We start from the raw sequence: 23,924 nt of genomic DNA, 5'->3' as shown, positions 1-23,924 counted from the left end.
TTGTTACAAATACAATTCCTGATTCAGACTTTTAATTTAGCTGAGTTTGTAATACTATGATATATATATAATAGCATGTATCCTGGATGCTTCCCTCATAAGGAGATAAGCCTGTGCCTGCTCTGTTTTCAGAAAACCACTATCAACTCGTCTCAGGTTGTTGGATTCCTCCTTGCTTTTCCAGTAAAACAGGTTCAGTTGGCCTCTCCACTCGATTAAAACAGAACCTTCAACTGTGAGAATGTTTTTTTTTAGCTGTTTTGTATACAAACCCCTTTGCCCATGAAATCTGTCACACCGGTCAGATGAAAGATGACACAAGTTCACAGATTGATTTCAGCAGGGATTAGAGCTACTCTGCTCCATTAAAGTGTAGATCTGGGGGGCAGAAAACCCTCAAAATGGTCGTCTCTCCACTCATAGGATCTCACATTTTATTTGCTTTGTCAACATACATCATTGGATATACACCGTTTCCAGAGTACAGTGTGGTGGTGGCATTGAATGACATCCAGCTGATGTACTATGATTCAAACGTGAAGATCATCTATAGAAATTATAAATCTGAACATGAAGAACAAGAACAAAAGAATGCTGACCATGTATTTAAATGGGACTACGACGCTTTGAAAGACATGGCTTTGTTTGCAAGAAGCCGGAGAAACATCACACAAGGTATGTGACTGCTAATTAATCTGCCGCCTCTTCAACAATCTGGTTTGTGGTCAGAATTGGTTGTGGTAGCAGCTAGGTGTTTGTGCACAACTGGTATTGCTCAATGTCAACTCACTTTATTCATACAGCATTTAAAACAACAGTGACCCAACGTGCTTTACAGTTGAGGCAGATATGAGTTGACAATAAGGACATTTGAGGGGCAAAGAGACACCAGGGAGAAACTTGGCAGGGGTACAACAACAGCAGCAGCAGCAACAACAACAACAACAATACAAATCAAATTAAATCAAGAAATATGAGGTGATGTTAAAAGTTGCACAAAGAACTACTACAAAAAATAACAAAAAACACATACATGTTCATAAACGTAACAGCTGTTGTAGGAGAATCCCGTTTGCAATTGCTACTCCCCATAACTTGCTAATTTCAGATAAACATTCAGAGTGATTGTCAAATGTGTCCATAACACACAGTAGGCTACATGTATTTGCATTAGAAAACATAATGTTTTCAACTCACTGTTAATATTAACTTGCATATTCTATGCTCCAGTAAGGGTAAATAGTAAATACAATATCAAGCCAAAATCCCAAATAATTAATAATTGCCTTGAATTGCAGGAGTGCTTGTTGTCCAGAGGTTATCTAGCTGTGAATTGCTTGATGAGACTGTGGGTGCAGTAGGAGCCGGGGATGCTTTGGAGGGAGTGACTGAAGAGGAACTCACCTTTAACGCACAGAACAACACTCTGAGTGTTGAATCAGAAGGTCTATGGAGGGACCTGTGGGACCAGCAGAGAAGAGATCATCTTCAAATGCTGATTACGAAACATTACCTCCCTATATGCATTACAACTCTCAAGAATGTTCTGCGCACAAAGAGAAAGGAGATGGTAGCAGGTAACTCAACAGCACCTACACTACATGTAGCCTACAGTAGAGAGGAGACAGCAACATGTTCCACAAGAGCATCTCCTGAATATGTTCACATTTTATAAATGATTTACTCCACTAGAGGGCAGTCTTTCAGCATTGTATCGGCAACATCATAACTGACCCCAGTGTCCCTTTAAAAGCATATTGGTGAGGTGTGTGCAGTGGCATAGAGATGTTAATGGCACACGGAAGAGAGACATGCACTTTTGGTGTGCAGGATCTCATAGAATAACAGACAAGATCAAACATTCATCTGTTGAACATTTGTCCTCTCAATGGGTGTTTCAAACAAGCACAAACTAGCATCTGCCAACATTAAGCACAGATTAGCTATACGTATACAATATTTCTGCCCACAAGATGTGTTTCTTTGTGCTTTATTTATTTACTTTTGTTTATCAGTGAGACCTTCAGTGGAATTCCTCCAGAATACACTTCCAGACTCTAGTGGGGCCAAAGTGACCTGCCTGGCCACTGGTTTCTACCCGCGTCACTCTAACCTGACCCTGCTCAGAGACGGCCAGTCTATGTCTGACCACCAGGTCACTGGGGGGGAGCTGCTACCTAATGGAGATGAGACGTACCAGATGAGGAAGAGCCTGGAGGTCAGCGCAGAGGAACTAAGAGAGAAACACCAGTACTCCTGTATGAGTGAACACACCCTTGACAAACTGACCATTCATTTAGGTAATGCACATAACCAAGTGGGCAATGTTCAAATAGATCAGAAATGTCTGGCCTTTATTTGTCAATGAAAGTTCATGTAAGGGTAGGAGCAGGGTTCACTCAAGAGTTATATTATTTTTAGAGTGCTGACCAAATTATAAGCTACAATTGAAAAACAGGAAAAAGGCCGCACTGTGCATAAATAATCACCATTTATTCCACAGACGCATTTCGGCACTCTGCCTTCCTCACACTTTTAGCACATATAGCACTTTTACACACAACAACAGTTGACCAAAATGCTGCAACTGAAAAAATGTGCAACCAGGAATGTATTGTCTTTGTAGTGGTAAAATATGATGTTATTACTGATGTCTAGTGCCTGGCTGTACACCCTTTATGGAGTTGGTGTTGATCTGTGGGACTGCTCTGATGGTGTTCATCAGTGTGGCCGGAGCCATTACTGCCTTCACCGTACACAGGAGGAGACGCACGAACGGACTCAGTGGTAAGGCTGGGATGTGTAATAACACAGGAAAGGACTCAGTGGTAAGGCTGGGATGTGGAATAACACAGGAAAGGACTCAGTGGTAAGGCTGGGATGTGGAATAACACAGGAAAGGACTCAGTGGTAAGGCTGGGATGTATAATATCACAGGAAGGGACTCAGTGGTAAGGCTGGGATGTGTAATATCACAGGAAGGGACTCAGTGGTAAGGCTGGGATGTTGAGTAACACAGGAAGGGACTCAGTGGTAAGGCTGGGATGTGCAATAACACAGGAAGGGACTCAGTGGTAAGGCTGGGATGTGCAATAACACAGGAAGGGACTCAGTGGTAAGGCTGGGATGTGGAGTAACACAGGAAAGGACTCAGTGGTAAGGCTGGGATGTGGAATATCACAGGAAGGGACTCAGTGGTAAGACAACCTCTGATTGGAAATAACAAACCTCTACTTTGTCAACATTGTGCAATTCCCAATTTTTCTGAAAATTTCCATCGTACTCCATATGCAACAAGCACCAATAATGTACCCAAACGGTCTACAGGTTATGAAACTGGTCATTCGAGTGAAGACTTTCCTCTCCTCCTCAGGGCCCAGACCCTCCCCCGACCAGACCGGAGTCCCCCTACGGAGGGAGGCAAGGGGAGCTGGAGGCAACTGAGGGGGTCCCGATCCCAGCCCACGGTGTCCAGCCCACAGAGGGGAGGGGGCCACAAGCACCCCACTAGCAGCAGAGGCGACATAACCGTCCCACTATCAACAGGAGAGGGGGCCACAACCATCCCACTAGCAGCAGAGGCGACATAACCATCCCAGTGTCCTAACAGGAGAGGCGACATAACCGTCCCACTAGCAGCAGAGGCGACATAACCGTCCCACTAGCAGCAGAGGCGACATAACCGTCCCACTAACAGGAGAGGCGACATAACCGTCCCACTAGCAGCAGAGGCGACATAACCGTCCCACTAGCAGCAGAGGTGACATAACCGTCCCAGTGTCCTAACAGGAGAGGGTACCATAACCATCCCATCCATGCCAGTGTCCTGGAGATACCAGAGGAGAGAGTGCTGCTTGGGGGGGGGGGGGCTGAGACAAATGGGTCAAACTGGACTGCAGGTGTGGTGCTGAACACCAGTGTCCTCTCATCTGTTGCCCCTGCATTTCCCTGAACAGCAGTGTCCTCTCATCTGTTGCCCCTGAACACCAGTGTCCTCTCATCTGTTGCCCCTGCATTTCCCTGAACAGCAGTGTCCTCTCATCTGTTGCCCCTGAACACCAGTGTCCTCTCATCTGTTGCCCCTGCATTGCCCTGAACACCAGTGTCCTCTCATCTGTTGCCCTGAACACCAGTGTCCTCTCCTCTGTTGCCCCTGAACACCAGTGTCCTCTCATCTGTTGCCCCTGAACACCAGTGTCCTCTCATCTGTTGCCCCTGCATTACCCTGAACACCAGTGTCCTCTCATCTGTTGCCCCTGCACTCCCCTGAACACCAGTGTCCTCTCCTCTGTTGCCCCTGCATTACCCTGAACACCAGTGTCCTCACATCTGTTGCCCCTGAACACCAGAGTCCTCTCATCTGTTGCCCCTGCATTACCCTGAACACCAGTGTCCTCTCATCTGTTGCCCCTGAACACCAGAGTCCTCTCATCTGTTGCCCCTGCATTACCCTGAACACCAGAGTCCTCTCATCTGTTGCCCCTGCATTTCCCTGAACACCAGTGTCCTCTCATCTGTTGCCCTGAACACCAGTGTCCTCTCATCTGTTGCCCCTGCACTTCTCTGAACACCAGTGTCCTCTCATCTGTTGCCCCTGCATTTCCCTGAACACCAGTGTCCTCTCATCTGTTGCCCTGAACACCAGTGTCCTCTCATCTGTTGCCCCTGCATTTCCCTGTATTTCCCTGGACACTGTACAAGTGCTGCTGATGTTCCATTATGTCCCATCGCACCGCAGCATTTGCATATCTTTGTATCTTTATAAAGTAGTGAAATGAAATGAGTTATAAACTGCTCACAAAAAGTAGGTGAACTTGACTTTGGCCCATTATTTAATATACTTTGGCCCATACTTTAATACAATACCAATCAAAAGTGTTTCATATCATTTTCATCGTTTATTAGTCACCTTTACAATGAGGTACAGCTCGTAAGCATTGGGCTCCCATGGAATGAGCAACACAAGCAAACGTGTAAGTAGTGCCAACGAAAAATGTGCCAAAATGGCCTGTTATGCTGTTGGAATTCACCTTTGTTACTTCAAACATTGACGATTGCACTCTCCCACAGAAATGAGGAAAACAAAACATGTTAGGCATACATTCGTTCATTTTATACTCAGTGTCAGGGTCCTCAGTAGCGTGTAGAGGATCCATATGCAGCCACAACAGCTTGGCACCTTCTTCTCATGCTGGTCACCAACCTGGCACATTTTTCGTTGGCACTACTTACATTTGCTTCTGTTGCTCATTCCATGATTTCCCTATATGCTTACAAGCTACACATTGTAAAGGTGACAAATCCATGATAAAAATGATGTGAAACACTTTACTGGTTGGTATTACTAAAGGGGAGATATAATGGGCCAAAGTCAAGTTTCCTTACTTTTTGTGAGCGGTTTAGTTTTTTACTTGGATGTTTTCAGAAAGCAGTCAAATTATTAGTCAAGTTTGGATGGGTGTTTTGAATGTTTTCCGGAAGTAGTCAATTATTACATGCGGAGAGATTCTATGAAGGCACTGCTTGTAAACAGTCTTTTTTAAATAAACTTCCTGTGCATTTCCAAAGTTCTCAGTATCTCGTTTTAATTGTCAGGACCCTCAGAAGTCTACCAATGCAGTGTGGAGTTACCTGGAACCGTTTTAATGGTTTAAAAATAGCGATTTAGCTGCATAGGCTACGTAATGCCCAATCTAATAGATTCAAGCCTACTGCAAGCTAGGCTGAAAAAGGAGGAGTTCGGAACCCAGCAAGCAAGCCCGCGCGGGCCCCTTGTAGGCTCACTGTGGGCTGCCGCTGGGGCCCCTAGCGGGCTGCCCACGGTGGGCCCCTGAGGGCTTGCTCATCGGCAAAGCGCTGGGCCCGCAGTGCTGGCCCCGCAGGGGCAGCCCTCACTTGGCCCTAATAGCCCTAACTAGGCCCGCACAGGCCCCTATGGGCTGCCCTCATCTAGCCCTAAGCCCTCTCTAGGCCCACGCTCAAAAGCGTGGGCCCTGTAATGGCCACGCATGGGCAGCCCACATTGCCCTCTCTAGGCCCATACTCAGCATTGTTATTGTTTTTCCCCTCCATGTTTGTATTTTATTTCTTTTAAAGTTTATTCATTCATCTTTGTTAAACACATTGAACTGCCTCTGTGTATGAAATGTGCTATATAAGTAAACTTGCCTTGCATAACTGTTAAAAAGAAAATTACAATAGTCCAGAATTCAAAGAAATGTAAGTTTATTGCGTTAATATACACACTATATCTCTAAACATTTAATATGAAATCACCTGAGACAAGTATTAGCTTTAAAATATAAATAAATACATATGAAACCTTCAATATTAAATCACTTTAATGGTCATGAAATATATACAGTGCCCTCCATAAGTATTTGAACATATGCTAAAGTTGCCTAAAAAGAGGAAAATAAAATCATCTTTTGGAAATTGATCTTAAAGGGATATTCCGCCATTTTTGGAAATACGCTCATTTTCCACCTCCCCTCGAGCAAAACAATCGATATTTACCTTGTTCCCGTTCATCAAGCCATTCTGTGAGTCTGGCGATACAACTTTTAGCTTCAGCCTAGCATAGATCATTGAATCGGATTAGACCATTAGCTTCTCGCCTGCTACAGGGCCGGCCCTAGCCCATTGGCTGTCCAATAGGCCAGCAATTATTAAGCAAATGCAGCAATTATTTTGAAGCTGACTGTACCTATTGTTCAGATTTAGTTTTCTAGAAATATATGCAAATTATTGCATATTTAGGTAAAACTGGTCTCATTTGCATATATAAACATCACATTTCAGAAAACTTGCAATACAAAAAATATTAGCCTTAAAGGAGAATTCCGGTGTGAAATTGAGCTTAACTGTACCGAAACATGTTAAGGTGTACTCACACGTGTTTTAGACGCACTTTCACTCACCCCCAGCATTCCGAACTCCTCCGTTTTCAGCCTAGCTTACAGTAGGCTTGAATCTATTAGATTGGGCATTACGTAGCCTATGCAGCTAAATCGCTATTTTTAAACCATTAAAAAGGTTCCAAGTAACTCCACACTGCATTGGTAGACTTCTGAGGGTCCTGACATTTAAAACGAGATACTGAGAACTTTGGAAATGCACAGGAAGTTTATTAAAAAGAAGACTGTTTACAAGCAGTGCCTTCATAGAATCTCTCCGCTGGGCGCCATCTTGGAATCAAGTCGCGATAAGCCGACTGACGAGCACGAACGAACAGGAAGGACAGTGGAACATATTGCTAAAGTAATTCCATAGGAAATATATAGTTATACTGTCTACATGAGCATGATGAGTAACAAAGCTCAAAATGTTTGCAATATGTCCCCCTGTCTTTCCTGTTCGTTTGTGCTCGTCAGTCGACTTATCGCGACTTCACCACAAGATGGCGCCCAGCGGAGAGATTCTATGAAGGTACTGCTTGAATAAACAGTCTTTTTTAATAAACTTCCTGTGCACTTCCAAAGTTCTAAGTATCTCGTTTTAAATGTCAGGACCCTCAGAAGTCAACCAATGCAGTGTGGAGTTACTTGGAACCTTTTTAATGGTTTAAAAATAGCGATTTAGCTGCATAGGCTACGTAATGCCCAATCTAATAGACTCAAGCCTACTGTAAGCTAGGCTGAAAACGGAGGAGTTCGGAATGCTGGGGGTGAGTGAAAGTGCGTCTAAAACACGTGTGAGTACACCTTAACATGTTTCGGTACAGTTAAGCTCAATTTCACACCGGAATTCTCCTTTAATGTGAGTAAACAACTGTGAAAGTTTCAATTTGATATCTATAGTTTAACATTTTACCCATTTCACCTGTAGTAAATCCCAATGGCAAAATGCATGGGAAATTGCTACCTTTGACCTTGAATAAAAGTATGTTCCACTAAATATAAATGGGTAGATTTTTAATATGTGATGCAGGAGGGTTTAAGGATCAATAAAAAGTATGAACCATTACTATTGCAATTAGTTTAAGTTTTGGCCCTTTTTTGAGCTAGATTGACTGGCCTATTACAGTAAAGGAGATTCAATAAGTCAAAACACAAGAGGGTCATTCCACGTCAAATCAACCAGAGCGCACGCACTTGCGTCTCAAAAAAATCTGGAAAAAAAATACCATTTGTACCTATGTTACCCAGGAGACACTCTGTAAAATGTTTTTGTGCTAAGATCAATACTTTCCAAGTTAGACAGTTTTACGGGGGGAGGGGGGTGTCAATTTTGCTCTGCCTCTTTTGTTTGTCAAAGTTCATAAGCTCATTGCTCAAGAACTAGAATTTGTAGGAGGCTCAAATTTTGGACGCTGGTGCATAAATTGGAATAGCATGCAGTAAAATCACCACGAGTGGTCTGGATCATCCTGGATGGTCATAGCAGTCCCTCAAAGTTGATCAACATTTTATTGGAGTTCTTGGCTGGGCTCTGTTTAGACTTACAGAAGACATATTTTTACTCAACATAGGCTGTTGATTTTTTCCCCCCTTTTTGAGATCAGTAGAAACACTCTCAGAAAAAGAAGAAAGAAATTCCATCAGGGACTGAACAGCAGACCTCACAAGTTTGAAAAATAATGTTGGATCTCATATTCAGAGCAGATTTTTAAAATATTTTTTTCTTTAATCTGCATTACCTCCTCTTTTTAAAAACACCAATTTGACTTGTCTTATGCAAATGTTTCTTTTTCGTTTCCCACCCTGAGCATGGACAAAATGCAAATCTGTGACAATGAGATCCGAAAGTGTCCTGATTTGACACGGAATCAACCATGTGTTAAATTCTCATGAGGCAGACAGCCCCACATCATCACATACCCTTCACTTAACCTAAAGATTGGTATGGTGCTTCTTTTTTTTTTTTTTTTTTTCAATTAGCCTACTACCTGGTTTGATTTTCATTGAGCTCAATGAGCATGAAACCAGCTAATAGACTAACTGAAAAAACACCATGCCAATCTCTAGGGATGGTGAAGGGTATGTAAGGATGTGGGGTTATTTTAGGGTGTATTCACACCAGGAAGGTCCGTTAGTTCACGTATTTGGTCCGGACCAATTTTTTTTTCTTTTTTTCATTTTTAGTGCGGTTCGCTTTCACACCGTGATTAATTGCAACCGGACCAGAATTTATAAACAAAAGCACATGTACTAAGATCGTTCAACCATTGGCTGGTAAACGTGTAGGTGGGGTGAAGAATAGGAAGCCAAAGTCAAAGTTGGCCCACGTCAATACTATGTTTGCGTACTGTACTCGTTATTATCCTAGCAATATAGTTTATACAGTTACAGCTTTGCAGAAGTGCTTGAGCGTCAAGACCGTTTGATGCAAGTTTAACAATATCATGCTCGTAATTTGGCAACGACGAAGACGTGCAACAAAACAGCTGAGAAGAGCTCTCATGTGTGTCCAACATGCTAACAGCAGGCTTCCGGAAGACGGAACGGGTAGGAGATGCAAAATCAAATTATTGTTGGCAAAAAAGCGTTAGCCCACTGCTGCTTACAGCTGTTGTGCGTCACGGAGCTATCCTACATTTCCCATAATGCGCAAAAACTACGGGAGCTCGTCAAATCCAAAAAAGGTAGATTTCTGTAACTGGGTCGGATCGAGGTCGGTCTGCTTTCACACCATAAACGAACCGCACCAGGGTTCGATAGGAACCGCTCCGAGACCACCTCCTCAGCTGGGTCTCGGTCCGCTTGTTTGGTCCGCACTAGAGTTCGAGTGATTGTATTCACACCAGTCAAAAAGGTCCGAACCAAGCAAGAAACGAACTTGAGTTCGTTTTAATCGAACTAAACAAGGCAGGTGTGAATACCCCCTTAATTGCAAAGGCCAAGGGAACTTTTTTAGGGTGCATAGTATCCTGGATCCATGAAATAATAAAAACCTGCCTGCCTCTATGGGAATTTAACACATAGGGGTTCAAATACTTATGACGCCTGTATTTTAAGGAAAACATTTATCTATTTACGATACATTATTCATTAACATAGAAAATTGGTGTCCTTAATTGTTGGATATTTCCTCATTTTTGTATTTACAGTAAGACATGTAATTAATTTCCAAAAGATGATTTTATATTCCTCTTTATACTCAACTTTAGCATGTGTTCAAATACTTATGGAGGGCACTGTATATGAAATAAATAAATAAATAAATAAATAACAAAGGTATAACATGTGTTCCCCCCAGCAATAACAAATAACAAATACAGTACACCTCCGCAATACATTTGTTACATTTGCCCCCCCCCCCCCCCCCCCTTAGCTCACGTTAGCATCAGGGTTTCTGTTTTGCTGTAGTAACCTCTGCCGTCGTCCGCCACCCTGGTCTCTCGCGTTTCGTAGCCATGACTTAATTTCTTTTTCAACATTAGATGCCTGTGGCATCTCACCAACAAATCCAACTCTCCTCACAGCATCTGAATGGGTGTTAAAAAATAGCAACGCTTTACTTGAGGTTTTCGACAGAGTGACATGAACCTGTCACTAACATGACACATCATCATGAACATGTAATAACACTTGATGACATTACATTGGCATTACATGGTTTCTACATTCTTATACTACTTTTATAGTAAGCACCACTGGGGTCGTTATCTGCACGTTGGAGGAACATCATTCCACTGTCAACTGGACAACTACAGAATTTCTTGATGGTTTCAAGTTGTATTCATTTATTTATTTTTAAATCATGTACTCCTGTCCTGCAGAATGTCAGAGCAGTATTCCAAGCCATTTTCATAAAATTATGAAATATATCTAAAGGCAAATTTGGCTGTCTATGTTAAAAGAGAATGCCGGTGTAGCTATAGACTATTCTGGAAAATGAACAAAGACTGCATATGCATAATAATTTGGAATGCAGTTTGCCGGGGAGCAGAATTTCAAGCAGACGTTCAGGCAGGCCGGAGAAGACCGCCTCCTAGTTGTAGCTAAATAGCCAAATCGCTGTTTTAAACCACAAGCCCCTTTCACATTCACCGAATTTAACGCTAAATCAGCCGAATTTAACGTTAAGGCTGTTCCTTTCACATTGACGACACGGGGTGGGGAGTCAACCCGCCTCGGCAATCCAACCCGTCTCGGGGGGTAGTATCAGAGCCGAGCCGTGTTGAATATGAAAGGAACAGAGGTCAACCCCGCTATTAGGGGTGTGTGACTGATGACGTATTTGGCCAGGCAGGAGGTTAAAATACAGGAAACACACAAGAGACTAGGATAACTTTAGCTGCTGTGTCCATAGATATATGTGTGTCCAACAATCACGTTTTTTATGCTGAGAGTGCCCTGAATCTCCTTTTCTCAGCACTTCGGTCAAGTGTTTATTGTTGCTAGGTTACCAAAACCGTCTGCTGCGTCTTTTTAGAAAGTTTGCCTAATGATAGCTAGCCAACGAGCTAACTGTCAGAGCAGAAGTTGTTCAGGACTCAGCACACTGAAATATGACTTCGACAGACAAAAGGACCTCATTTGGCATTCAAATAACATAACAAGTGGCCCGCCATCATTTGGAAGCTAAACCACGTAGAACTAGCATGACAGTTGTGTTTATCAGTTTATCTCCGACGTCCAAGGCATGCTTAACGTCATTGTTCACTCCCAAATTGCGTGTGACGTGCTGCTAGGCAACGCCTCCCATAACTCGCCTCTGAAACCGGCTTCAGACAACCCCGGGACCAGAACACGTCTACCTTTCACATTGCGAAATCCCCTGAACCCGCTATTTCTTAAACGCTAATGTATCGTTTCTGAATGTGAAAGGGGCTACAGAAAGGCTCAAAGTTAGCCTGATTACCATCGACTTTCAAAGGCTCTGCGAGACTTTAGTCTGACCAAGGGCCTGTGCTAACACGGTTTCTCCAAGCGCTGGTTGACCCGCCTCCTTTAAGTGCCTTGATTTGCTACTGGTCGATGTCAGAAAGCGGTTTGCCGAGTTTAAACCAACAACAACACTCTTTCCTCTGCCTTGAACACGCCTCTACCCAGAGCCACTGCTCAAAGTTGATTGGTTCTCGACCAAAGGGGACAGTTCCGCAGATTTCGGGAACTCAGAAATCCTTCCCGATTAGCAGTTGACCAGACCAGCGACAGCAAAAGCCGAAGGTGTTACGTCACTGGGACGGCGTGCCAGGCTAGCTCAAAGAAGTCCCACTCTTCGTTGACAGTATAATGACATTTCCAACATTTAAAAAGAGGGCTGAGGCAAAACAACGTATAATCACGTTTTAACACACCTGGGGCCTCATGTACAAAGCTTGCGTACGCACAAAAATGCTGCGTACTCTAAGTCTCACGCTCACGTCCGGATGTACAAAGACTGACTTGAATGTGAGAATGTGCGGTCCTCCACGCAAGCTTCATGCCTGGCGTACGCACATTTCCAGTGTGTATCGTCAGTTGGCGACACATAGAGGCAATGCAGCGCAACAACATTAGTTGATCACGAATCAAGGCCTTTATTTGCACAGCATATTAAAAATAGCACTTCGAAATAGGCATATGTTTCTAGATAATTGGCCATGCAACATGCGTTAATAGTACCAAACTATGCAACAGCTTATATCTGCAATTAAAACTGTAGTCTTATCAGAGGATATCAAGAATTAGGTAGCCTAATGTGAAACGTATAGAGATAATGCCTATATTTAGTTCCATACATGATTATTCACTTGCTTATCAAACATTTCAGATTTCGAAGAGCTTTCCTTCCTCGAAATCTGTGATGAATGTGGTCGGCTTCACGCATATGTCCATGTCTAAAACATTTTCCGGGTGTTTTAACATATTTCCGACAGTTTTCAGTAAAACAAAAAACAAATGGGACAAGATGATCCGCGTGAATAGCTTAGTGCGAATTGAAGCAATTTCCCTGACTGACTGCATAGGCTACTTTGACTTTCCTCGAGTAAGCATTCACATTATTGTTGTAACACTTGTGCAAAATATAGGAATATGATCCAGAAATCGTCGTGGCAAAGCGTGGATAAACTTACTATGGGTGCGCGATGCGTGTTCTTACTCGGACACGTGTGATTTAATTACCTTTTAATTATTGCAGTTATTTTGTAATGCTTGAAATGCCCAACAAACCGCGTTATGTGAACCTTGTCACTTGCAGACTGACCAATGAATCTGCCACGGTCTCTGACCCTTGTAGCCACTGCCACGCTCTGCCTCTACTGTTTTTTTTTTGTTATTAATTACAGATGATAAAGACGTAGGCTACTGTCTTTACCATGTTGTCTGATAAGAGCACTTCTACCTCGCAATCGCTGGTAATAAACGTTTAATACTTTTTCGATTTGATTATATAAATTATTACATTTTGTAGCAGGTTCAAGAACGGATGGATCCACAAATGATTTTTTTCTCTTATTAATATTGTGGGATAAGGCGTTTTGCCTTCGCGGAGGTCTGAGTTTTCGAGTGGCCTTCTAGTTAGCATATCAAAATGAGTGTGATTGAGGGAGGAGAGGGGGTGGAGTATAATGCTCATGCATGTGCGCTTAATTTCACGTTATTTGGGATGTACAAAGGAAAGCTGCGTGGATTGCTGCGTACGCATGGTTTCATACATCTGAATTTTTTTGTGCGTACGCTTCTTTCCAGATTTTCGCGTACGCAATGTTGTAGTAAGAATTCCATGCAAGTCTTTGTACATGAGGCCCCAGATCTCTCATTTACTCAAGAATTTAGAAAATTAAATAATAATAATAAAAATAATACCACCGAATGACAAGGTGTATAAGGTATACAAGAAATACACTATATTGGCAAAAGCATTCGCTCACCTGTCTTGACTCACATATGAACTTCGGTCACATCCCATCCTTAAAGGAATATTCCGCCATTTTTGGAAATATTTTCCACCTCCCCTTGAGCAAAACGATCGATATTTCCCTTTTTCCCGTTCATCCAGCCATTCTGTGAGTCTGGCGATACAACTTTTAGCTTCAGCCTGGCATAGATCATTGAATCGGATTAGACCATTAGCTTCTCGCCTGCTAGCATCATGCTTAAAAGTAACTAAGATTTCCGGTAATTTTCCCATTTAAAACGTGTCTCTTCTCAAGTTAGAGTGCAATAAGACCAACTGAAAATGAAACCTGCCATTTTTCTAGGCTGATTTGACATGGAACTACACTCTCATCTGGAGTAATAATCAAGGGAAGTTGCAAACGTACCATGGGCACAGTGATATCACGCACTACTACTGCTTGTTGCCTATGGGGACTATTTTCAGATATCACTGCGCCCATGGTACGTTTGCAACTTCCCTTGATTATTACGCCAGATGAGAGTGTAGTTCCATGTAGTTCCAAGCTATGCTAGGCTGAAGCTAAAAGTTGTATCGCCAGACTCACAGAATGGCTGGATGAACGGGAAAAAGGTAAATATGAATTGTTTTGCTCGAGGGGAGGTGAAAAATTAGCTTATTTCCAAAAATGGTGGAATATCCCTTTAATCCATAGGGTTTATGATGACATCAGTCCACCCTTTGCAGTTATAACAGCTTCAACTGTTCTGTGAAGTCTTCCCATAAGGTTAGGAGTGTGTTTCTGGGATTTGTTGACCATTCTTTCAGAAGTGCATTTGTGAGGTCACACATTGATGTTGGATGAGGTGACTGGCTCTCAGTATTCATCCTAATTCATCCCAAAGGTGTTCTATTGGGTTGAGGTCAGAACTTTATGCAGGCCAGTCAAGTTCATCCACACCAAACTCTGTCATCCATGTATTTATGGACCTTGCACTGGTGCACGGGCATGTTGGAACAAGTAGTGGCCATCCCCAAATTTCCCACAAAGTTAGGAGCATGGAATTGTCCAAAATCTCTTGGTTAATGCTGAAGCATTCAGAGTTCCTTTCACTGGAACTAAGGGACCAAGCCCAGCTCAGGGACGGCCCCTTCCTGTTCCAACATGACTATGGACCTTGCTTTGTGCACTGATGCACAAAGATAGATAGATAGATAAAGGCATGAATGACAGAGTTTGGTGGGGATGAACTTGACTGTCCTGCACAGAGTCCTGACCTCAACCCGATAGAACACTTTTGGGATGAATTAATGTGGATACTGAGAGCCAGTCGCCTCGTCCAACATCAGTGTGTGACCTCACAAATGTGCCACTGAAAGAATTGTCAAAAACTCCCAGAAACACACACCTAAACTTTGTGGAAAGTCTAAGAGTTGAAGCTGTTATAGCTGCAAAGAGTGGACTGACATCATAATAAACCCTATGGATTAAGGATGGGATGTGACTGAAGTTCATATGTGAGTCAAGACAGGTGAGCGTCAGGGTCCGGTTCGCCCTGTCGGTCCTTATTTTCCCGATAATCTATACATTATCCCTTACGTATATCACTGATTCTTGAGATAAGGGACAAAAGACGTCCCCCATCAAAATGTTGCAATTTTCCTTAAAAAACAATAAATCATATAATTTAAAAAGGCTTTAAAAGATGGATATGAAAGATTTGTGTATGTTTAGACCCTTAGTTTTGTATATATTTATATTATTTCATAGTAAATTCATAAAATACAGGCACTGTACAATGAAAGCCCATGCAAATGAACTCGTCCTCCGTAAAGGTGACAGAATCAAACTACAAAAATAAAGTGTTTAAAATGCCCAGAATGCACAATTATGACTATGAGGTTAATTGGATGACTTACTAAAATATCACAAAATACTTGAAGTGAACATTACGTTATTTTATACATTAACAACAGCCTTTCAAAATCTGTCCTCAATTTCTGTCAACTCCGTCAGATATTTTTCAAATTCAAAATAAATCAGGCATATTTTGGTCAGCTTTAACCCTGAGGACCCCCTTAGACTTCTTTCTGTTGATGGATGCAGCAGTCCAACACATGGTCTCGCTAGTTAAAAAAAAAAAAAAATATTCAGCAAACAAGTTGAAAACCTTGTGGTCACAGCTTTTTTGTGTCAACACTGTCTTCAAAGTAGGGATGAATTCAATCAAGAAGTTTGAAATAAATGTTGGTATTTTGGTTGAGTTTAGTGGCAGCTAGCAACTGAGGAAAATCAAAACGGCTACCATCTACTACACATGAGTAAGTTAAAAAAACATGTTGTTTTGTCAACTCCATCAGGCGTCAACTCTGTCAGATATTTTGTCTGACGGTGTTGACATGTAAGCTGATGGAGTGGAAAAGTGCTCCCAAATACTCATTAAGTAACGTATAACAACTGCAAAACATGATAATACTGAAAAGTATGCATGTTGATTGACTTCAGAAATATCTAATATACCCAAATGCCAAATAATAACTTTAACTAGATGTACCGCATCGCGGTACACAATATGACCACCACTCAGTCCTGCACGATCTCTCCGCAAAAATAAATCACACTTGTCAATTTGTTTCCATCTCCTACTCCATCCCCTACTGCAACTTTTATGTATGTAAATGTGTATGTATGCATGTGTGTGCTTGCTTTTGTGTATGTGTGCTTCTCTGAATGTGAGCTTTCGCTTGTGTGTATGTGTGTGTGTGGCGGGGGTAATGGGATGTGTGTGTGTGTGTGTGTGTGTGTGTGTGTGTGTGTGTGTGTGTGTGTGTCTGCTTACCTGCACTTGTGTGTGTTTTGTGTCTGTGTGTGTGTGTGTGTGTGTATGTGTATGTTCACTTGTGAGTGTGTGTGGGTAATGGTGTGTGTGTGTGTGTGTGTGTGCGTACGGGTGTGTTTGTGCATGCGTGCGAGAATGTGTTTACGTGTGTGTGCGTGCAGGTCCATGTGTGCGTTCGTACGCCTGCCTGTCTACTGGGTGTGTATGTCTGTGTCTTTGTGTTTATGCGTGTGTGTGTTTGTGTACATGCATGTTTGTGAGTGAGTGCGTACCTGTGTGTATGTACTGTGTGTGTCTTTGTTTTTATGCGTGTGTGTGTGTGTGTCCATGCATGTTTGTGAGTGTGTGTGCGTACCTGTGTGTATGTATGTATGTGCATGTGTGTGTGTCTGTGTGTACATGTGTGTCTGTGCGTGTGTTTGTGTGTGTGTGTGTGTGTGTGTGTGTGTGTGTGTGTGTGTGTGTGTACGTGCATGTTTGTGTGTGTATGTACAGTATGTGCATGTGTGTGTGTGTTTATGTTTGTGTGTGTGTGTGTGTGTGTGTGTGTGTGTTTGTGTGTGTCTGCCTGTCTGTAAGTGTGTGTGCGTGTGTGTGCCTGCATGTGTGTGCATGTATCTTTATATGTGTGTGTGTGTGTGTGTGTGTGTGTGTGTGTGTGTATGCGTGTGCATAGTGTACAGTCACTAAATGTGACACATACACATATGAATTTATTGTATGGTCCCCCATGAACCAAATTACAGAAAATGTGGCCTACATTCAGAGGGTGTCATCAAGGTCCTACACTTCACATTTCATGCAGTTTTGACTAGGTGGCGCTAAACATTAAATGAGTGGTTATGGAATGGGTTGACATGACCCCTAGGCCCTGCAGTTCTCAAATATGGGAGGAGAGATGTCTGTTTCTGTCCAGTAAAAGACTTTGAAACTGACTGGGACAGCTTGGCCCCACCTAGCAAGCCAGGCCAAGGAGCTCCGGAAATGTCATAGCCCCTGATGTTATGGACTTTATAGAGCATAGGCATGTTCACCATCTCTTGTCCAATACCCAATTCCCGCAGGTTAGACAAACTATCAGTGATGGGCAGTATCTTCACTACTTGTAGTGAAGCTACTAGCTTAACTACATTTCTCAGTAGCTTGATGGCGTAACTATTTTCTGAAGCAGATCATTTTTCAATAGATTAGCTATTTTGCTTTACTGTGTAGTGCAGTAGCTTTTACAGAAGCTACATTTTCCAGAGCATCTGTGGAGCTCACAGTAGAGCTTCTTTCTGGCCACCCATAAATGTATCATTTAGGCTACAGTATATTCTGTATAAACTTGAAAGACAAACTAATTTTCCAAGCCAGAGATGAAGCAACACAATTGTACTTGATGTACTAAGATGTTGGTGGTAGTGGTTTTGTTAAGCAAAGTCTATGAAATAGGCTGTCAAAATTGGTTGCATTAGTTTTAACTTGCTCATGGTAAAGATAAACTGAATGGGTAATTGTACTTTTAAATACAGCACCAACATTTCAGCCAAGTAGAATGTAACTAGGATAATCAAGAGGTGAAGCTTAGAGTTAAAAGCTTGACTTGTAGTAAAAAGTTAGCTTGCCGTTTATCCTGACTTAAGAAATGACAAAATCTAATGTGGGCTACATATGCACACTCTCCGTGGGCAACATACTGTATGCACACTCTCTCAGTAGACCCTATCTTCTCTTCACTATTAAGTGGAGCCTGTTTTTCTCAAATTGGTTTTGGTTATCGTTTTTGAACTGAACATATGTTATAGCCCACATGTGAAATTCAAGGTAATTAAGTTACTGCATTTGTTATGCTGATTATGCTGGCTAGGTGACTGACTTGCCATGAAGCTTTATTGGTTGATGTTCATTGTTTTGTAAATTACATAGCTTCTGTAAATTACATAAATTCCGTAGTTTCTGATGTAGTACACTACTTTTGCGAAAGTTATAACTTACCTTGCATTTATTATAGAGTAACTGGTAGCTTAGCTCACTACATCTTTTAAGTAGCTTGCCCATCACTATTATATAACTACTATATAAAAATATCTAATACTTGGCTCTACATTGAAGGCAGAAATGGCCGATAAAACTCTATCTATGTATTTACTTACTTGCTGAAAGAAATAGAAGCAAATCAAAGAACTTACCTGCCTGAGGCCCTGTAGATACCCTTTCCCTTGATACTCTCTCCCTTTGCCATGTCAAAACTAGGTAAATATCTTTAATTAGTTCGATTCTCGATTAGTTTGTCAACACCGTCAGTTGTGTGTCAACACCGTAAGATGGAGGTTTTTCATTTATATAAAAAAATGTATGCTTCTTTTTTTCAATTGAGTGTGTTCATACATTAAAACACCAATGTATCTACATGCATCAGTGTCTTATGTGCACAAAAACACTGACTGTATATATTAAAAATGAAAAAATAGTCAACTAAATTAAGATAATTTTAAAAGGCTCACTCCAAAACAATGTAAAATTATATTAAAAGTGTATGCAATGCAATTTTTCACTAAACCTTGCTAAGGCACACCATTTCTACACACATACAAACTTTACAGTGTTGTTGAATTGATCAAACACACAAAAAAACATATTTTCATGTGTCTGACGGAGTTGACAAATGTTAAGTTCCTAAGTGAGTAAATGTCAATTTTTATAAAAAATGGTTTAATAAAAAACCTGTGTCTTTTCATGGTATGATGGATGAGACATGTGTTTATGAAGATATCCAGTTCAAATTAATGTAGTATAGATTTTGTGTTGGTCACTTTTCAAAAGCACTTTTGTCCCTAATCTCAAGAATCAGTGATATACAGCAGTGAAAATAAGTATTGTACATGTCACATTTTTTTCAACAGTTATGTCTGACTGGACTACTGACATGAAATGTATTAACTTAAAAAAATCTACACAAGTAAAGAAATCAGAACTTTAAACCCCCAAGTAACGATTACCGGTGTAACGGTAAACAATGATTAAAAATGTTGACGATAACAATTACCGCTTTCATTTCAAATATCATAATTATCACGGTTGATTACCACGGTGTGGAAACCGTGTGTTTAATCTTTCCCAGCTTTACCCAAGGCTGCTTTTGACATAGGCCTGGTAGGCCACAATGAAACAAAACTAGCATTTACCAGGCATTTCCTGAAAAGGCATGTAGACTCTTCCCTGAAGAAAAGCGGCAGTCCTTCCAGGGCTATCCTTCTCCTATGTGCTGTGATATCTGCCACCTGCACATACTGTAGATGGAGATACAGAAAGAATGACAATATTTGACACAATTCCCAATTGTTGTTTAATTTAGCTATAGACTGCATCAGTTACAGGAAATTTCCCACGGGAAATTTGTTGGTTTAGGTTGAGATGGTCACTGTACTATCAGCAGGAAAAAGAACAAGAACACTTGGTACAACATATACTAAATAGCAGACCAACTGCTAAAGTATTACAAAGCCATTGTAATTTTTACTCTTAATTCATACATGATGCAGTTTACAGCCTATGCTTGTGGACAGCCGTGGCCTACTGGTTAGGGCTTCGAGCTTGTGACCGGAGGGTTGCGGTTCCATCCCCGACCAGTCCACGGCTGAAGTGCCCTTGAGCAAGGCACCTAACCCACCTCGCTGTGCTATGTGTGTTCACTAATTCGGTTAAATTGGGTTAAATGCAGAGAACGAATTTCCCTCACGGGATCAAAAAAGGATATATACTTATATACTTCATGAGACTCAATTACAGCATACAGTTGTGGGTTCTGTTCTGTTTATGCCGATGAAACGGCAGTAAGTCTAGAGGGGAAAAATTGGGCATACACTGACTGCCAAATACCTGACTTGTGTTGAATGATGATGGCTCGGTGATGCAATATGGCATCTTTGCTTCCTCTGGAAAACATGCAGCATGTGTAGGGGAAGATGGATTCATTAAAATACTTAGGGAGTCCTAAGAGAGGATTGGAGGCCATTGCCCATTAGGAATGAGCTAAGATGCATTTGCAACAGGTTAAAACACATATGTGCTCTTCCAAATATGAAAGACACTTGTTATGAAGGTGTTGAATAAGTGTGAGACTGCACTAGTTCTTTTTTGGTGTCAACTTGTGTCAAATTGAGAGAAAACACTTGTTGAGCTATTTAAATTGTGCTGGTTTGATTTGCTTACTGAAAACATTGAAAGTATATGAATTTTGTAACATTTGCAGATAACCTGATCAAATGTTCCTGTTCTATTGCCTATGCACTTGACCATGACCAGATATTTCCTTTAAGCTTATAAACAATGTGCAAAAAATACATAGATAGACAAATAGATATACACAGACATGCAGAGAAATACATTAATACTTGCCTCATCATTGAGAAACAGAGCAGGCCATATTTGACTAATTTCTCTGATATGGGAATCAACCTCCACAACATCTTGATGGCAAAGAGAAAGGTGGACTGCATCACTCTAGGACTGAGACAAGAGGACAACTTATATTTCTGTAATCGAGTAAAAGTATAAACAACTGAAAGTATATCAATGTTGCATTCGGCTATTGCCACAAATGTAGCCCATCATCGGTCGTTCCTCTGTTCAAATAGCAAGTTCGACTGCAGAGCTGAACACTGTCCCAGATAAAAGTATTCCAAATGCTTCAAAAGGTAATCATCAACAAAGTTATCCCTCAAACAACATGTAACCTGCGTGCGGTCCAGTCCTGCACACTCCGTGCTTCATCCCGTCAACCACATAGTGGCAGTTGTCACTGACTAGCACGACCATATATGGCTCTATTGATGTCTAATAACGTTCAACACAGTTACCTTACGTTACCAGATGCTAGCTAGCATACAAAGCTACAGAAACGCCTCCGTTGTTGCATGAGTGAATGTTTTAGGAACAACATGTTCATTAGGGAAACAGTCAGTGACAAAAGATTAAATCTTACCACAACATATCAAGCTAGTATTACCATTAGTTGAGTTGTATAAAGAGTTGAGTTATGGCTAACAACTAGACATAGCTAACTATGGCTAGTTATTAACAGAATTTGGCTAGTCAAATGATTATTTCTTAATCATAATTAATCAGCACGACACGGAATGTTCAAGACTGTCATTTAAAACAATGAATACTGTATAGTTTGATTAAATGTTTTACTTACGTTTAAGTATGTAGTCGTTCGTTTTCGAAAGATAGTTTCAAATGTTGTTTGTCTGTGTGAAGTCTGCCAAATCCCTAGCCGAATCAAGCGCACGTGAAATCCCATTGATAAACAAAATGCGCATGCGCCAATTTCATGTGTCTGCAGCAGATTTTTGCACTGATAAAGTAAATCAGATGTTGAAGTAGTCAACTGAATTCTACAAGTTTGCAACAAGAAATTACAAAAAATATAATGTAAGTGTTTTTTCCACCTTAGTTCACCACGTCTTTCTGATTATTTGAGATAATTACTTACAAACCTTATTTGTCAAAACAAATGGCAAGGATTTTTAGTGTGAAGGATCTTTACTTAGACCCCTTTAAGAATCATTTTATCAGACTTGACATTTGGTAGATTAAAGTGCATATTGTGCCTATAATCCTATATTGAAAAATAAGGCATTTTCAAAGATGAATGAATGTTACCACCATAGATTACAAACCATTTTCATCTTAACAACAATCTTCCTTGTCATTCTTAAAAGTCCTTTAGGTTTACATAAACAGTCTTCATGAGGAAAATGGTATGATTTACAAGCATTTATTTTAAATAAATAAAACACATACTATACATTTGAAGGGGGAACATATAGCCTACCTGGCGGCCAGCACCATTCAATAGACAGGTAGACACAAACCAATCAATACACAAAACAAGACAGACACCAAGCTATATTGCACACACTCTTCTTATCCATTCCATTTAGTTTGTAGATACATTGTTTTTGTGCTACAGATAGCTACAGATACTGTAAGTCCCTGAATTCTGGTTCCAGGTATTTTGAACTATTCTTCCATCCAAAATGTCTCCAGTTTATTCACATTTGATGACTACTGAGCATGGATAGTCTACTGTACTTCAAATCAAATAGTATAATATATTGAGTAATCTCATTGGTTAAATTTGACTAATATATTAGTACCATATGGAAACAACCTACCATTGACTTTGTTTAATTATAACCAATATACTATGGTTATTGCCTGTGCTTACACAAAGAAGCCATGAACATTAAAAAGGTATTTATTTATCTACGTTGTAAAAGCAACCATATATCTTGTACAGTTTACATAACTTCTCATTAACTCATTCCAAACATCACTATACAAATTCAAATGTGTCTGAAAGAAGAACATTGTACGTAGGCCTATCATTATTTCATGGTCATTTTTTGACCTGGTTTAAACTCAACTTAGACTCTTTATGCAGGTGAGTAAAACATAAAACACTACCATTTAAAGCAGCCACAATGTGCTAATATGCTTAAGAAAATACTTGCATAATAGGTGACCAACAGTAAATATACCTTCCCATGAATATTTGACAATGTTCGCAATCGAGAACAAAATGTTTATTGCTTTCAACTAAGCTTACGTTGTGCTTAAGAACAACATAAGAACATTCATGTTTGGTTTCACACCATAGTGAATGGAGAGGAGAATATATTGTCTTTGGTGTGGTGTAATGAATCATGCAGCAATATTTTGGAGAAACATCCATCTTTTATGGATGAAATGACGTGTGAAGAAGAATATCCTTTATAGGACAATAAAGACTCTATATCTCCAAAAACACTCAGCAATCTTACAATGGTTTGTTATAACATCAGAAAATTAGACACACAGCCTTACAACTGGGTGGAATAATGTGTGCCATTAAAAAGGCAAGAGTCTAAAAAGACACCAAAGTTCACTCTGGCAGAAAGCCAGCATATTGTTAATGTTCGGGACAGGCTTGTGCAAAATACTAGCCTAGAAATCTAGACGCCCCTAGCGGCAGCAAATCTAATTGGCTGCCCGGGTCAGTCTAGGAACTCTAGCTTGGGAGCTGGGCATTGGCAGAATCACCAGACTAATCACATCGTGTACAGTCGATGGGCGGGCTTAACATAATAGACCTCTGAAGTTCGCCTACAAAAAAGCTGGCATCTTTAAAATTCGGTATCTGCCGATTTTTCCTATGGGAAAACAACACATGAATTATCGCACCTGTTAAACTCTCGCGGGGACGATAAAGTCTTAAATGCAGACGTTTTCCTGAACACACTTTTGTCCTCTGCCTTCTTGTGCATACTGTGATCTCCGGTAGGCCTA

General features: G+C 41.0%; 1 protein-coding gene and 1 long non-coding RNA gene across 2 annotated transcripts; one reads left to right on the top strand and one right to left on the bottom strand.

Moving 5' to 3' along the window:
• The first annotated feature begins 353 nt into the window (after nt 1-353).
• LOC134088376 (major histocompatibility complex class I-related gene protein-like) lies at nt 354-3,845 on the top strand. The gene is made up of 5 exons (XM_062542314.1): nt 354-675; nt 1,299-1,577; nt 2,016-2,300; nt 2,659-2,787; nt 3,374-3,845. Exons 1-5 carry the CDS (start codon nt 402-404, stop codon nt 3,442-3,444), a joined length of 1,038 nt encoding a protein of 345 aa, XP_062398298.1. The 5' UTR covers nt 354-401; the 3' UTR covers nt 3,445-3,845.
• A 6,433-nt stretch (nt 3,846-10,278) lies between these two features.
• LOC134088378 (uncharacterized) lies at nt 10,279-20,703 on the bottom strand. Its single transcript, XR_009939964.1, has 3 exons — nt 20,469-20,703; nt 19,775-19,879; nt 10,279-10,426 (listed from the first exon to the last, which is right to left on the bottom strand). It is a non-coding gene; the product is annotated as an uncharacterized LOC134088378 (long non-coding RNA).
• Between the last annotated feature and the right edge of the window lie 3,221 nt (nt 20,704-23,924).

Source organism: Sardina pilchardus, chromosome 8 (genome assembly GCF_963854185.1).
Source record: "Sardina pilchardus chromosome 8, fSarPil1.1, whole genome shotgun sequence".
Taxonomy (NCBI): Eukaryota; Metazoa; Chordata; class Actinopteri; order Clupeiformes; family Clupeidae; genus Sardina; species Sardina pilchardus.
This window is presented reverse-complemented; position numbering and strand designations above follow the sequence as displayed.

Bases quoted from the DNA above. Each gene is read 5' to 3' on its own strand.
- LOC134088376 (XM_062542314.1), top strand. From the start codon at position 402: ATGGTCGTCTCTCCACTCATAGGATCTCACATTTTATTTGCTTTGTCA. The intron at 1,578-2,015 runs GTAACTCAACAG...TTTGTTTATCAG, and splicing joins GAGAAAGGAGATGGTAGCAG to TGAGACCTTCAGTGGAATTC. The intron at 2,788-3,373 runs GTAAGGCTGGGA...TCTCCTCCTCAG, and splicing joins ACGCACGAACGGACTCAGTG to GGCCCAGACCCTCCCCCGAC.